The 16333-nt window shown below is 52.4% G+C and overlaps 2 protein-coding genes across 5 annotated transcripts in view; both read right to left on the reverse strand.

Moving 5' to 3' along the window:
- Positions 1–1048: 1048 nt before the first annotated feature.
- Positions 1049–3681, reverse strand: PNMA1 (PNMA family member 1). The gene has a single exon (XM_045807854.2). The coding sequence runs from the start codon at positions 2909–2911 to the stop codon at positions 1850–1852; it is 1062 nt and encodes a 353-aa protein (XP_045663810.1). The 5' UTR covers positions 2912–3681; the 3' UTR covers positions 1049–1849.
- Positions 3682–4386: 705 nt separating this feature from the next.
- The window catches only part of MIDEAS (mitotic deacetylase associated SANT domain protein), a 62672-nt gene continuing 50725 nt past the window's right edge, over positions 4387–16333 (reverse strand). For 2 of the 4 annotated variants that reach the window (XM_045807851.2, XM_045807850.2), the window contains exons 5-13: positions 15587–15653; positions 14955–15097; positions 14747–14850; positions 14145–14220; positions 13398–13486; positions 10913–11062; positions 9540–9752; positions 8250–8446; positions 4387–7867 (exon numbers count right to left, since the gene is read on the reverse strand). In XM_045807851.2, coding sequence (XP_045663807.2) covers positions 7687–7867; positions 8250–8446; positions 9540–9752; positions 10913–11062; positions 13398–13486; positions 14145–14220; positions 14747–14850; positions 14955–15097; positions 15587–15653 — 1220 coding nt within the window. In that variant the 3' untranslated portion in view covers positions 4387–7686. Of the gene's footprint in view, positions 7868–8245; positions 8447–9539; positions 9753–10912; positions 11063–13397; positions 13487–14144; positions 14221–14746; positions 14851–14954; positions 15098–15586; positions 15654–16333 lie in introns of those variants that run through there. The other 2 variants (XM_087856124.1, XM_045807853.2) reach the window with 2 other exon arrangements.

Consider the following 16333-nt stretch of genomic DNA (forward strand, 5'->3'; position numbering starts at 1 on the left):
ATGGGTGAGAATGTGTGTATATATGTGGTGGCCGGTTGGTGTGAGGCGGCAGTGGGAACACGTGTGTATGTATGTGTGGAGAGAAGGGAATGTATGGTTGGGGCGGAAGACTGCTGCAGTGTATGCGTGTGGTGGGATACGATGGAGTGCTGGGCTGGGGAAGGTGGGAGTGAATGTGTGTGTACAGGTAAGATTCGGGGGGGGGGTGCATGTACCCAATGCCGTGCCATCGTGCTGATGGGAATGGAGGGGGAGCCATGTGAGTTGGGGAGTGGAGGAATGAGGACATGTTTGGTGGGGGAAGCGGAGACTTGTTGGGAGGGTCAAATATGTGGAGATGTATGTTGAGAGAGGATTGTGAGGGTGGAACAGACCTGACATGGGAGATGAGGACATAAGGGAGTGCACAGAAAAATCTGTTAGAATGTATACCAGTATTAGCCTTTATAAATAATTGTTTTGCCTTACGATTGTTAAATAGGTTGGCTATAATTTTAAAGCCTTGTTACTAGGGGAAAACCCCACTGAACTCTTATGTTCATGTAACCACTTCTGAATTTACTGGGATCTCAAGACAAATATCTTCAGTCACTGATTCTCTGCAGTCAAACATGTTTTTAAATTCTTTCCCTGTTTATATCCTCCTGATATAAAATGCCTGCTATAAATCTGAAACATTCATTTTAAACAGGTATGAGGAATTATTCCTGTAGCAAAACATTTTTAGCTGAAAAGGGACTTAAAAGGGGAGAAAAAGCATTGCTAGATAACATCCTGAGTCCCATTTCAGGATCTCCTAACATTTTATAGTAAGTTAATACTTATGTTTATTTAGCCTTCTAACATCTGCCTTGTAGAAAACATGCAAAAATGGAATACATCCAAAAGTTCTGCAATTTAAACTCGCATAGTATGCTATAAAGCTTAAAGGTAAAGAGTAGTTAAAGTCTGATTTTTTTAGTGACACGGGGAAGTCTTCCCAAGAAAAGAGAATATAGAGCTTAATTACACTGAAATTTTGTATTTGTATCAGAAAAACAAGACAACAGAATTTTTAAATACTTTTATTCATATACATGTATTTTGATAACTTCAAATTTAGAACAGAGAATCAGCATGAACAAGAACTACTCAATGGCAAAGATTTGAAATGGGGGAATAGATAACTGTAACTGGTTCTTATTAACCTCCCCATGCAATTTACATCTGTATCTCGTACAGAGAAGAATGGATTCACACAATTCTAGAATTGCAGTATTTTTCTAACACCCCATTCCATAGTCTCAGAACACTTTCAATTAAACTGATCCAGATGTTTCAAGATGAAAAATAAGAAATTTGCTTTGTAAGGTTGAATAAGTAAATAGTATCTAATTAAGTCACATTTCTTTCCATTAATATAAATTAAGAGCAATTTACTGTAAACACAAAAACTATTCACAATATTAGTAACAACGGCTCATATTTTTACCGAACACTTGCGTTTGCCAGGCCCTGTACGTAACATCTCAACATGCAATTTCACACTTAATTACCTCAATGGGAAGTGTCACAAATTCACATGTTTTTTACAACTGATGATTGCCACAACGACAGCTTGCACTGAGCGCTTGTGTACAGGTCTTTACCTGGCATTGCAGCTGGTACGACTCCCTCGTAGCAGCTCAGGGTGCTCATTGGCACGACTGTACTAATGTAACACGAATACCCAGGCCTGACCCCACCCCACCCCCCAAAACAACAGAACGTGGCGAAGTCTTTACAACTAAGAGACACACCCTGTAAGACAGCATGGCGACAAGGAAAGCAGCTGTGATCTCCGTCTGCACTGCAGCCCGACTCCGGGGCCTCAGAAGTGCCCCTCCAGACCTAACTGCAGGAGGGCGGCCTCAGCCTCCTCCTCCTCTTCCTTGGCCTCCTCCTCGCGGATCTGCACCAGCAACTGGAAGAGGTTAGGGGCAGGCCCTTCCGCAGCCCCCGTCAGCCACAGCTGCCTGCGGATGGCCCCGCTGTGGTTGGCCCCGGCAATGACCTGCTCCAGGCGGGCCTGGTTCACATTATCTTTATCTATGGCCCCCTTCTCCACCACCTTCTGCAGAAGAGGCTCCAGACGAATGACATACGCAGATAACTTTTCTCCCGGGTTCTGGTAAGTGTTCAGAAATCTGACCTGCGCATCCCTAGAGCTCTCGACGCTCCCAAACACCTGCTCAAGCGCCTTCAGGCATTCAGCAGTGGTTATCGAAGGGTTGTTAGTCTTGAGGATGCGGATGACATCAGCGGCAGGGCCTCTAAGACTCTCCATCAACCGCCGCCTCTTTTCTACATCAGACACCTGCCACTCCTCTATGACCTCATTAGTGTGTTCCAGCCAGGGATCAAAGGTCTCCTCCCCAGGCCCCGGGATGTCCCTCCCAGAGAACAGCGTCAGCTTCTTGTACCATATGGACTCAACAAGAGGCTGAATAACGTTATCCAAAATATAGTTTAGCATCTCTGCTGGCATATCTGGGCCTGGGGTCGGAGCGGGGTTCTGAAACCCAAGGACGCGGGCAACATCTTGCACGGTCCACCCCTCTCTCGCTAGGAAGAGGTGCAACCTTTCCAAAAATTCAGCATCGGAAGTCGGGGGTTTAAAGACCACTTTCCAGACCCCTCCTTTACCCGGCATCTCCCTGGGGATCGCGGCGTAATCGACAGCGCCAGTGAGCTCTAACAAGGCTGCTTTCGCATTCTCTTCCCTCCAAAACATTCTCCCAAGCACTCGATAGGGCACCTGGGGCATCGCAGCCTGGAGGGTCTCTTCGATTTCAGCCTCATCACAGTTCACTGGGATCCCCCAGACCAGCAGGGCTCTCTGGGAGTTGACATCCATCCCCCTGCACCAGTCTTCCAACAGTGTCATCGCCATTTTCCCAACTATCAAGGGCCCCAATTCTATAAATACAGATTAGACTGTGGCTCCCTGTGCTCTAGGACTCAGGACAGCAGCAGACACTCCCCTCAATATGCCCGAGGGAGGCAAGCTTCACGCAATCACAATTAACAAATGACACCAGAGTCCTGCTCTTGTCCTTTTCGCTGCCCCCTCCAGAGTCACTCCGTCGGCTCGTTCTCCGAGCGAAGCGTCTCGGAGGCTCAGGCAATCAGTAACGCTTCCGTCGCCACCTTGCGTCTCCGGTCGGGGTCCGCTGCCAGGGTCCCCCACCTGCAGGCAGGGTGTCGCGTCGCAGCGCAGAAGGCGAAGAGCGAGGGCGGGTGGCGAAGGCTGGAGTCGCGGGGCTGGAGGGGCGCTGGGGTGTGGTTGTGGGGCGTGGCCACCTTCTCGCAGCCGGGGCGCCGGGCACACCTCCCGGAGACGATCCGGCGTTCGCCGTCGGAGCCCGGCCTCCGGTCGGGCGAGGAGCGGCTGCTTTGCAGACGAGGGCTGTGTGGTCCCGGAAAGAAGAGACAGTTCTGAGGTCTCAGCGGCGGCGGCGAGGCCAGCCAGCAAGGGGCTTCTTTGCAGACGCAGTGATGGCTCCAGGCGGCGAGGGCGGCGAGGGCGGCGAGGGCGGCTGAGGACCGAGGACACACGCCAGGCAGCGGAGGCAAGGGCGGGCAGGGGCGGCCGTGCGCCGGCTGCAACCGGCTGCGGCGATGTGGCGCAGCTCCGCTGCCAAGTCTTCCGACCGCAGCCGGCGGAGGCGTTACTGCCGCAGTGGGGGGGCGGGGCCGGCTCCGGGAGCGGCTTTCCGCCGTGTCCCGCCCCCGTGGCTGAGTGTAGCCATGGCAACGGTGGCCCTGACGACGCGAGTTCCGCGCGCTCCCGCGCTTCGCGGGGTCGAGCGGTTGCCATGGTGCTAGCGAGGCGCCCGGGCACGGCTTTCTCTGATGGCGCATTTCCTTTTTCACATTTTCCAGATTTTTTTTTTTTTAAACAAAGCACCGTGTTTACAAGATAATATAATTCTGGAGTGGAGTGAAGGCGTTATTGTTGAAATGCATCTGTCAAGGCGACTGGTCTACCGCTGCGTAAGAAAATACTGTCTTGAGCACCGCGGCTCCCCTGTGCCACCAGAGAGCATCCTGCAGCCTCCATACTTCATCTCAACGAAACTAACACGTGGGAAGTGTGTCGTGTCCATATTTTTGTGTGAGACACTGAGTTGAGACGTTTTCTTGTCTAAAATTTTGTAAAAATATCTGTATCTATTCAGTAATCTTTGTAGGCAGGCAAACGCTAGCGTGTTATTTTTCCTGTCCTGGCATCATTGACAAAGAGGTGATAAGAGGGAATCCTTGTGGTTCAAAAATATCAAGCAATCCCCTGCAAGCAAAACGGGGCCTACTTAACGTCAATCCCAGGTGGTGAAAATCTCCCTAAAAGAACACAGCATTCAACTCTGAATTTTTAAAACCTTATTTAATAAAAGGTTTAAACATACAGAAGAACATTCAAAAGTAAATAAGTTACATAGGTACATTACAATCACATCCGCAAGATTTACTTTAGTGTGTTATTTTTTCTTTTTTATAAAAAGCACACAAAAAATAAAATCTTCAGTCTGGTCTATCACAACTGTACAGCAAAAGAGGTAATATTTATATATATATATATATATATACACTATTTTAATATGTAACAGTCTTTTTAAAAAAGGGTGCCACAGGCAGCAAACACACAAAAGGCAGTGTCTGATCATGTTTTTTTCCAAAATAAAAGGAATATACTTATTTATATGCTATTAAAATATTTGTACAATAATTACAGACTGTCAAGGCTGTTCCTGTGCTGTCCCCTCCAAACAAGGCCTTCAACTTAGAGACAAATGAGGGAAAGGTGAAACAGCTGCAAATTGTTAGAGGCAAGTATTAACACAGCAAAATATGGGGAGGACATACAATTGTTTTATAAAAATATGCATACTTCCTGTAAACCTAAGGAGTTAGGCTTGCCAGTCTGGTAATAAATACCGTTCGAAAAAAGAGAGCCCCAGTGAAAATATATTGAAACAGCTGAGGCTTGAATATGTGTTGTATTCCTCCTTCATTTTAACGTCTGGCACATGAGAAGAAAGAGGTTAGGTCACTGAGGCAGTTAAATATAGGGGATCTCTTTAGACATAAGCAGCACACGACCTCTGTGCCAGGGGTGGGGGGGGGGTGGCGGAAAGGATGAGGGTGTACCTTAGCTGTGAGGGGGGCTGCTGAAGGCATGGAGGACAGTGTGCGGAAGCACAGTCTCCTTGGGTGGGTAAGAGACCTCAGAAATGGTCTGGAACACAGGCACTAGGTTAGTTTCATGCCCTTAGCTAAGTGTCGATGGAGACTGGAAGATGGAGATGGGAGATGGTGTGGGGAGGGCATTATAAAGCTGGAGGTGTTTGTCATTTAACTTCTTAAAGCAAAAAGCTCTGAGTAGAAGAGAGAAAAAGAAAAAAACAAAAGACGAGCCTGTTGTGTTCACAGGGAGAAAGCACCATAAAGGACACACCTATCCCAGCTCCTATGGCTGCGCCTACTTTACTGGCAGGTCACGTGTAACAATGGCATCTGCCCTCTACACATTTTAACTTTCACCTTGTATTCTAGACATGAATCCATCATGGAGCATGAGCCCTTCTAAAAAAACGGTGTCTGGTGGAATTAATACAGAGGTACCAGCTTGATTTTCTCCACCAACATTCACCTAGTCTGATTTCTATGAGCTTAGAAGAGGAGATTCACTCTAAATGAAGGAGGTTCCTCTTACCACGTGTCCACAGAGGGGCCTGAAACTAAATACTATTTAAATAGAAAAAACCTCGGGAAACGTAAGTAGCACTCTGGGGCGAAGCTGTGAAGGCACTCTTAGTACACAAGTGATTTAGAAGACAGCCTGAATTTGCCACCCTCCTGTTTCCAGAGGGTGTACCAGATTTTTGCAGTCTTGGGATCTTGAAGAAGCCTTTGGGGAAAACTAAATGGGAAGCTGAAGATCTAGGTAGCTTCCTGGAGTCTGGCGGGGAGAAGAATGTTGTTACTCCCATCGCTGGGGTCCTGAAGAACCATATTAATGCATAAATGAATGCTGAAGAACACCTGTTAGTGCATAGTTTAGAAACAAAACTCTCTCCCTAGTCCCAGCCACCAAATATGGTGCCTTTAGGCTATCTTGTAAGGAGAGTAGCAGAATTTTTAGCTCCTTCCTAACCTGACCTGTCATAGACTTGCAGTCATTTGGAACTTTTAACGCAACTAAGGCTGAGTAACAAGATCAGAAAAATAACTCAGCCGTCCTATAGGACTGGCAAGTGATGGGGCCTCTAGAACCTTCCAGCCCTTCACTTCAGTGACTCCATGCCAAATATGGCTTCGCCAAGCCAGAAACAAGACTAGAATTCTGGCTTCCAGCCAATCCCCTCAGGCAATATGAAAATACAGCCAGAGAAGAGGTAGCAATAAGAACGGCCTTTGATCCCCCTTGCTTCTGCTAGTCTCTGTGTGGCTTTGGTGACACCTTCCACCCTTCCACCCTCTTTCAGTGCTACCATCACTCCTAATGGCAAGAGCTTCCAGAGCAATGAGGTGAGGGACCTTAGGGTCTTGGGAATGGGGGGCGGGGTGGATGCCAAGAAGGTGCCTTGTTTTGGGATAAATGCACTTGGGCCTCTGGAAAGCAGGAGGCCCCTGGTCCCTGAGAGGATGTTAAAAATTAAATATTAAGAATAAATAAATAGCTCCCAAATGACACAAGTCAAGGAATGAAGGCTCCTGTCCAATCTGGTTAGGAGACCTCCCCCTCCCAGGGAAGGATCCAGAAATCTCCAGCATGCAGGGCTGGGGGCTGGGCTGTGGCTATCTGCGCTAGACCAGGTGGGATGGGGTTAGAGGGCAGCTGCCAAGGGCAGGACAGAGCCAGGGAGGGAACTTGCACCAAGGAGGAGCAGGCTGGACCCCAGAGAAGCTCCCTCAGGCAGGGCCCAGAGGTGTTTGGCAAAAAGCTGGAAAGCAGGAAGAGCCAAGGTTTCCCGAAAAGTTCCCTCCAGCCCCAGCCCGCAGCTCCGCCCGTCTGCACGTTCCCCCGCCCTCCCGCAGGCTGAGAGCTGGAGAGGAGCCCCGGCCCTCCCCCAGGCATTTGAGACAACTTTTCAGCCCCAGCAGGCTGCGAGCAAGCAGCAAAGGGACAGGTACCCGTCCTCTGACCTACAGGCATTCTGGTAGCTTTCCTCCCACAGGAGGTGGGCGGAGGACAGGGTCACTGGAGCGGCAAAGGCCTGGCCATTGTCGTGTAGGGGACAGCACAGATACCGGCACTCCCTCCGGGGGAGTCCCTTTTGCCGGGGGCTTGGGGCAGGGCCTGTGCAGCCTTCGAGGTCCTCTGGGGAGGGTGAGCTTGTGCTTGGCTCTCCGTGGTGACCGAGGGGGGGACGACGACGACGAACGGAAGAGGCTGCGCGGCAGAGGTCCCGGCGTGGGCGGCGCGGAAGGCCCTCCACGGTTCCATAAGGACGACTTCCCACACCGAACGCAAGAGAACTGGATCCTGCAGCCCTGAAGGCTGCTCCGGGGCCTTTGATAAATGAAAGAGCCGTTTATTTTATCGTCTCGTTTTTCGAGGAAAGTCCACGTGATCGCTCCTCTCTCCCTCTGGCGGTCCCAGCGTGCGGGCAAGAGCTGGGGCAGGCGGGGGCCGGGAGGGCCGGGAGTCCGGGGACAGGGCCGTCAGCCCCTCTCCCCCGCGCCGCTCTCCTCGCGCAGGGCCGCCTGGTGCGGAGAGGCGGCGGCCGCAGTGGCCGCGGCGGCCGCCGCCTCCTTCTCCTTCTGCCTCAGAGCGGCAGCCTTCTTCTCCTGCTCTGCGTGGCTCTTCATGTGGGCGCTGCGGCTCTTCACCTTATAAAACACCCTGTAGCAGGGCAGGAGGGGCTCAAATTAGAGGGCCGTCCCCACCCACCCTGGCACGACTGGGCTAGAGAGCGCTCTCGTGCACGCCTGTTTGTGCAGTGTGCGAGTGTGCACCCGGCCTGGGCGCCCCGGCCCTGCCTGACAGGCTCCAGCCACACGGCCCACCCCCACCCTCCTCCTAGGGAACGGATGGGTTCAGCACCATCGTCCCCCTTCTCAGAGCCGCCAAGTGACATCACTGCCCTAGAAACCCTGGTTGCCAATCAGAAGACAAGATAAAAGCTCCAAGTACCTCTCCACTCTCCCTCAGAAAGCACATTTCCCTGCCCCCCAGCCGTGGCCACCCTGCTAGGTCCCAGTGGAGGCAGGGCCTACCATCTTACCTGCCACACTTTTTACAAGGGAAAGTGTTCTCCTGATTTTGGGTCTTATTAAATGTCTCTGGTTTTTTCTTCTTCTCTGAAAAAGGTAGTGCCCGCCGTGACTTCCCTGCCCCCTCCCTTGGCTTCTCCGAGGCTTGGCCGCCAGCTGACCCAGGGGCATTTGATTCATGGCTTCGGAGGATGAGGATGTCATTGGCCTGGAGAGGATCAGACAAGGAGAGGTGAGAGATCTGGGAAGGAGAGGTTCCTGAATGCTGGTGTCTACAGAGGGCTCTTAAAGGTCTACACTCCTGCCAAATGGTCCCCTAGAATCCACTTGAATCCTTTCAGTGACAAGAGACTCACCACTTTTTGGCAGCCCATTCTGGTCTTTGGCCAACTCTATCTTTACAAAGCTGTTGGTACAGTCATTCTGTGGGACAGCCCTAGCTGCCACAGAACTTCTCCATGCATCTATCTGACAGGGGCCCTAAGTGTCTCAATGAACGATGTTTGCATGTTTTCAGTCATTTAGCCATTCATTCATGCCTTAGTTCCAGAAATGAGATTCAAGTCCATGTGACTGTGCCAGATGCTGGGGATACAGAGGTGACAGACAGGAACCCTGCTCTCAGAGAGCTCACAGTCTAGCGAAAGGGACAGACAACATGAGCCACCAGGGGAAATGCCAAGCAGACGACCGAGAGTAGAGGACCCCGGCGCAGAGCTGGAGAGGTGCTGCTCAGGATATAGGAGTCATGGGCCTGGGTTAGGGGAGCCTCAGATGGCCGACAGAAGTCGTAAGCATGTGCACGGGGAGACCCTCACAGGGAAGTACTCACAAAAGTCAGCAGAACTTGACGAAGCTTGTACACAGAGCACGGCGGGGGGCTGTGTGGGGACACAGCTCTCTTAGGGGGAACCTGCCTGACCTACAACTCATAAATGCTTGCCCAACGTCCCACACGCCTTTGAGGTCTTCACAAAGCCTTCTTCTTGAGTCTCAGATCCAGAATCATTGTAGTATAAAATTTAACAGCAGACTTTGGAGTCAGGCTGCTTACTAGTTGTCTTACCTAGGGGCCTCGATTTCCTCATCTGAAACATGGGAATAATGACAGTACCTACCACCACCCAGGGTTATGAGGATTAAACGAGTTAAAAGCATAATGTACTTAGTACACTTCCAGCTGGGACAATGATCCCCATCATCACCATGTTCCTGTCCTGCCCCCCTTCCCTCCCGCATCCCCGGGCCCAGCTCCAGCCCTCCTCCTGGCCCTGGACTCCCCCAGTGGAGGTCACACTTACCGACTCATTGGCCTGTAGTGTCTGTGTGGCTTTGACAGCCGCCGCCCTCCGGCTTCGCTCTCGCCCCTCTTCCTGCTCTCCCTTCTCCTGCATCTCTGGCACCTCCTCCTCCCCCTCCTTCCTGGCCTCCTTTACTTCCCTCTTGGGCTCCAGCCTCTCTTCACCTGGAGACTCTCTTCTGGGAGGAGGCACCCTAGGGAACTTCTGCGAAGTCTACAGGGGACAAGAACAAGGGCAGTGAGCCTGGAGCTCGGTTTCACAGCCGTACCGCCCTGATTCTGACCGAGCCACGGGCCACTAGCCCTTGCTCGTCCTGCTTGCCTGGCCCGGCCCGGCCCAGCGCGGCCTCCCGTGCTACAACTCTGTATCCTCCCCTGCTAGTCTGCCTAGGAAAGAAGATGGACTCTTGGAAGCCCTCAGGAAGACACCGAGCACTTCAGACTGAGTTGGGGGCAGGGAGGGAGCATGCCAGTCCAAGAGACACATCCTTCAGCAAGGCGGTCTGGTGGGGCCAGGCAGCAATTCTGCAATTCTGAACCAGCTCTGTAATGCTTTCGGGACCTGTGCCCACTTCCCATCTGCACAACGGGGACCAAACCACTCCCTGCTTAGCGCAGCACGGCAGCAAGTGTGGACTTCGAACCCCAAGATGACGTTAGGTGGATACATGGACAGAGAATTAAGTAACAGTCCCTTTTCAATGATGATGTCAAGGACAAAGTTTCGAGTTGGATCTTAATGTATCTTTTATACTTTTCCAGATTTAATTAAACAGAGATCAGGCCCGAGACTCAGGGCCTTGGCAGGTAAGAGTATCTACCTCGAATTTAGTAACATTGTTTGATTTTCATTATTTATTTATTTTTACTAGTACCTTCTATGGCAAACAATACTGGTTTTCTATTCATGATTGTGATGTAATGCTTCTCTTCTGAGTAAAAAATGAGTTGATTTAAAGAAAAATATGAAGTAGTAGCACAGGCAGTGACAAAATCAGTAACAGTGACGTGGGGGAGGGACGCAGAGAGAGCATATTCATGGCCGTGCGAGAATGACTTCAGTCTGGGCAGCAGTGTTAGAGATCTGCTGTGAGGGGGCAGTAAGTCAGTGCTGGTGCACATACTGTGGGAAGACTCCCCAAGGTGTGCCTCAACATAATCTATTACTACCATGACCCTGGCAGACAGAGAGGGGCACCTAAAAGGTCCAGGTCCAGTGCCCAGGACATCAGCTCCTTGGGGCTGTCAGGGACACCGCCTTCCTCTCTCTACCCTCCAGGGACTTCCAGAGGGCCTGGCCTCAGGGTCCCAACTCAACCCCTGGCCCCAGACACAGCCAAGACTCTAAGCAGCTGAGGCTGGGAAGGGAGTCACCTTAATATCCACTTCAACCTCTTCCTGGGCCGATTTCTCGTCACTCGTATCCACATCCCCGAAGGTGAGCGTCCCATTGCGGCCAATTTTCACCTGCTTCTTGTAGGTGTAGTAGAATTCCACGCACTGGGCCACGGTCTTGGTCTGGATCTGGTTTGAAGCCAAAACTGAGGTCAGAATTCCCGGTTTAGCTCACCTGCCTGGGGATATCAGCCTTTCCTGTCCACACATGTCCCCACTCAACCTCAGCAAAGGCTAAACCCAAGAAACCCAGGAAATACAACCATTTCTCCAATGCCTACTCTGAACAAAACACTGACCGATGTTTCAGCACTATTAAAAAAGAAAAAAAAAAAGCTAAGAAGCCTAAAAAGCTAAAAGCAATATGAAGCCATTGGGGGAGATCTGAATAGGGATTGCATATTAGAGAATATTATTGTATCAGTTTAAATTTCTTGGGTATGATGAAGGTATTGTGCCTTTGCAAGAGAATATCCTTGTTTTTAAGTGATATTTGGATCAAGTGTCATGATGTCTGTAACTTACTTTTAATGATTAGTTAAAACAGAGGGAGAGGAAATAGAGTGTATATAAATTTATATACAGACAGAGAGAGAGAAAGCAAGTGTGGCAAACGGTAACAACTGGTAAATGTAAATGAGGGGTATGTGGGTGTTCATTGTACTATTTTTTCAATTTTGTTCTAAGTTTGAAATTTTTCTTTTTTTTTTAAGATTTTATTTATTTATTTGACAGAGATAGAGACAGCCAGCGAGAGAGGGAACACAGGCAGGGGGAGTGGGAGAGGAAGAAGCAGGCTCACAGCAGAGGAGCCTGATGTGGGGCTCGATCCCAGAACGCCGGGATCACGCCCTGAGCCGAAGGCAGACGCTTAACCGCTGTGCCACCCAGGCGCCCCTGAAATTTTTCAAAATAAAAAGTTCAGGGAGAAAAAGTCTGGACACCATCCACGTTCAGAGCCAGCCAGACCTGGCAACACAAGCTTTCTTCACCCATCCAGGCAACAGTGTCATTCCTCTCCAGGGAGCAACATCGGACAAGTGAGGCTAGAGAACTGTTAAACTGTCCTGTGTCAAAGAGGGACTCCAGGGAGACTAACAAAGCTCTGGAAAACCTAAAAAGGAAGCAGAAGGCCCAAGTCTTACTCCTAACTCTGCCACTAAATGGCTGTGTGACCTCAGGCGAGTCTCTTCACGTGTAGAGGACGTCCAACGGGCCTCCCAGGCCTCTGAAATCCTAGCATTCCCAGGTCACAAATCCATCTGGCTGCTGGGTTTAATTTCTGGACTGGTTTCCCACACACAGAGGCTGTTTGCTCTGCATCTGCCCTTTCTGCCCCAGGCTTCCAGAATGCTCAGCCAACTGTGGGGCTGCAGAGGGAGCTGGGAAGTCCTGTCCACAGAGCCCAAGGGGTCAGTGACAGTCCTCTGTGCCCAAGGAGGAAACAGATGTGCGCCAATCTCACAGGAATGGCCAAGTCACAAGTGTATTAATTAGATCCTGTTTAGCTTTTGCTATCAATTCTGTCTGATCATCTGTAGGACTAATGGTCTGCTCTTTTCATTAAGGCGTTAGGGGCACCACAGTGAATTTCACAGGCACATACTTCGCAGAAATATTGCCCAATCTGAGAACGCAGTGTTACTAAAACCTAGCGAATGACTGTCCTCACAACAGGGCCCTTGCAGGAGAGTTCATCAGCACGTTGCCCAGTCCCCAGAGCTGTCCTGGCACAATCTACAGTTCTCGGAGGAGAGAACACATTCTTGGAAACCCTCTTTCCTCAGCGGTCCACAAGGCTCAGATTTTGTGAGGCAGGGCTGCTGGGAAGATGCAAGTCCTGGGATTAGCCAAGCACTCTTCTTCTCCCAGAAGAACATGGGGAGAGGACAAGATAAATTCAATCTAGGAAAACTAGGCTTGTCTTCCTCTATTTGGTCAGCTGAGTTACTGGAAGGAAGTCCCGGGTCTGACAGGAAGGGGGCAGCGGCCCCCGGGTCAGTTACAAAGTCCCTTGCTGGCGTTGGCTCTCAGTTCCCCTCATCCTTACAGTGACATCTCTTCCACATACTGATTGTGGCTTTTGAAGTACTCCAGCCCCTTGGGGAATGGCTCACATCTGCCTGCAGCCCTCCTTCTCTTCCTGTTCTCCCTCGGGCAAGTCGCTCTGCAGTCTGACCTCGCTGGGTCTGCCCACTCAGGCCTCCCTCTGAGGTCCCAGAGCAGTTAGACCCCTAACCTGAGGGAAGAAGGCTTGGAACCAAGGGGAGGAAAGGCCCAATCTTCTCCCCTTGTTTTGCCTGGAAAAGTGTCTCGGGGGATCCTGAGCGGCATTGACCTGACTGCTTTCTCAGAGGGCCTGGTAAGGGACTGCAGCCCCCCCCCCCCCCCCGGCTGAGGGAGCCCCCCATCATGCAGCCAGTTCCTGGCTTTCACTCGCCCCTAAAACAGAGCCCTAGCTTACCAGCTTCTGCACCAGGAAGAAATCCTTCTTGTAGATGGCAATGCCCTTGTTGAACAGCTTCCTCTCCGCCATCTTCCACTGGTCAGAGCCTGTGGGGTCGAGAGGGAGCCGAGGCAGTGAGGTGGATGGGGCTGCGCACACTGCAGGGGGCGATCCTGGCCGCAGAGAAGCCTGAGCGCATCCGCCCGTGGACTCTGCAGGCGTTCAGAGCGGGGGCCACATCCTGCTCGCGCAGCGTACTAGCCTCTGGGCCTCACTCTCCTCACTCGTGAGCTGGGAGCTCGGGACAGAAGCTACCGCAGCAGCCGTGGTGCAGACTGCATGAGGTAATGCTGTGGAACCCTTGATGCTCTGCCTGGCACAGACGGGATGACCGCCCAACAGGGATGGAAGGCAGTGGCTGCTGTGATTACGCATTCGGTCAATGTCCCTTTGAAAGCACAGTGCCCAGCATGGGACATGGCCCTCCAGGGGTTACCTAAGTTCCAGGCACCTGAGGCTAGTTTAGATGGCACTCCCTAGACTCCTGTCCCTTGCACCTCGCCATGGACCTTTCTGCCTGCACGGGCTCCCACCTGCCCACACCTTTCTCCCTTCCCGTCCAGGGCACAGGAAGCCCCTTGAGAACTACCCCAGCTTTGGTGTCAGAGCCTTCACTCTGGCTCTTGGCTTATCCCCCGCCCCCCCAGCACGAAGCTGGGCCCCGCTGATGCTGGAGACCCCCGAGGCTGCAGGGCCCAGGCCCACCTGTGTAGTGATACGTTGCCAGGGGGTGGTTATGGGGCCGCAGCGGCTTCCTCAGCAGCAGCTTATTCAGCGTTTCCTGCGGGGGAGTGAGGAAAAAGGTCAGGGCCCTGCAGGGGTCTCAGTGGTAGGCCGAGCATCCTAGGTGCCAGGCAAACTCAGAAGGCCTCTTCAGCACTGAGTAGTAGGGTGGGCCTTTATTTCTGCCCCCGCTTAACTGCTGAGGGACAAGAGGTCTGGCAGGATCACGAGGTCATGGGGGGTGGGACTGCTCAGGAACCAGGCCACAGGCCTCTTAAGGGGGAACATGTGGCCCCCAGGACTGGAGGCCACAGGTGGAGAAAGCCCTCAGTGACAACCTTTCTGAGGGTGGGGACTCACTGACCCAGACTCAGGGCCTGGGGCGGACAGGAGGACCCTGTGCAGCCGAGTCTGGACTTTGGAACTAAGACTGCCTTGGGTGGAGCCCCTACCACCCCCAGCCTGGTCAGACCCTCCTGCCTGCCTCAGATCAGCATGTTAGCAGTCCTGGCTCCTGTACAGCAGACATGGGTCCAGGCCAGCCTCCCTGCGGGTCCCTCCCTCCACCAGGGCCGTTGTCTCACCAGGATGTCTCCCCTGGACTCATGCAGACAGTGCAGGGCCAGCTCCTGGTTGGTGCCAGCTCCAGGGAAAATACTAGAGCAGGCAGCTGTCAACAGGTCTTCCACTGGAGCAAGCGTGGGAAGGAGGGAGAAGAAATCACTTTCCGGGCCTAGCCCACCCACCTGCCCGACAGCCCACCTTCACCTCCTGGCCCCGGTCCCCTCTCACCTTGCCTCTGCTTCTCCCGGCTGCTCTCGAGGTCCTCCCACGGCTGCCATACCAAGTCGGCCTTGTGGGGGTCTGCAGCTGCCAGAGCGCGGTCCCTCATCGAGGGGATCTCCGCTTGGAACCGGGAGCCCACATTGATCCGTCTGCAGGGGTGGAAAGGGCAGGGAGTGAGGCCTCACCTCGCAGCGACAGGGAATCTTTCTCCCTGGGATAGGAGAAGATGCAGGGGTAGCTGGCAGAGGCTGAGCACAGCCAGGCCTCAGCCGGGTGTAAGGGCATTTGGCTTTCATGAGGACAGCCTGGCAGAGGGCTCCTGGTACGGCCACAAAGACAAGGCCCACACGTTGGAAAGGGGAGAAGCTCCAGGTTTACAGACATGGAAGGAGTCTCTTGGACTATCCTCCAGTTCTCTTCTGAGGCAAATTTAACTGAGCTGGTCCTTTCCTTTCCCTGTGACCTTCACACAGAAGCAGGGTGGGGACAGTAAAGCTCAGAGGCCACTGCAGAATCTCAGAGGCCCACTCAGCCCTCTGCGGGCCCCACACGACCCTCCTCTTCCTCACGGGGCCCGCATGCACTGGACCCCACTCGGCCACCCTCATGCCATGGGCCAGAGGAAGGGCTGCACTTACGGCTCGATGCTCACTGGGGTGGCCTCCCCCATCACAGACAGGACAGGTGGGGTGACTTCAGCGCTATCTATGGGACAAAAGGCATGGTGAATGGCACCCTCCTCCCTTCAGCAAGACCCCCCCCCCCGCCCCGTACGTGGCTGCTGTGTTTGCAAAGAGTCATGGCAGTGACTCACAGAGACTCACACTTGGAAATCAGGCACCCCGAATCCTGGCTCCTCAGCCTGCAACTGTGACGACTAACTGTGACTGTGCCAAGCATGGGGGTGCTTCTGTTTTCACACCTGCTAAAAGGGGCTACTACTACCCCCTCCTAGGGTTAATGCGAGGACTGAATGAAATCACGCGCAGAGCCTCACCCTCAATAAATATTAGCTATTATTATTATTACTACTACTGCTACCCAAAGCTGGGTCCCTGGCCCTGGAGCTCCCACACTACAGAATGAACTCCAACATCTAACTGTGCTTGCTCTAGTCAAGAGGCTGCAACTTTGGGCACACTAGCGAGCTGGTGAAGGGGATCCCCGTTTCATACTTCTCTTCTCACTGCCATGCTGAATTCTCTGCCTCAGTTTCTCCCGAGCTAAGCTTATTGCTCCACGGTCCAGACACTACCTGGCTCCAAAACCAAACCCTTGCCTGCCTCCCCTCCGCAGCCTGAGATAAAAGCTGAACTCCTCGGCTCAGCTGGCTCATGCAGTCCGCCTTCCATCTATGCCTCCCACTACCCCCTTGCCCGGACCCC

Source organism: Ursus americanus, chromosome 26 (genome assembly GCF_024610735.1).
Source record: "Ursus americanus isolate L20-20 chromosome 26, mUrsAme1.1.p, whole genome shotgun sequence".
Lineage (NCBI taxonomy): Eukaryota > Metazoa > Chordata > Mammalia > Carnivora > Ursidae > Ursus > Ursus americanus.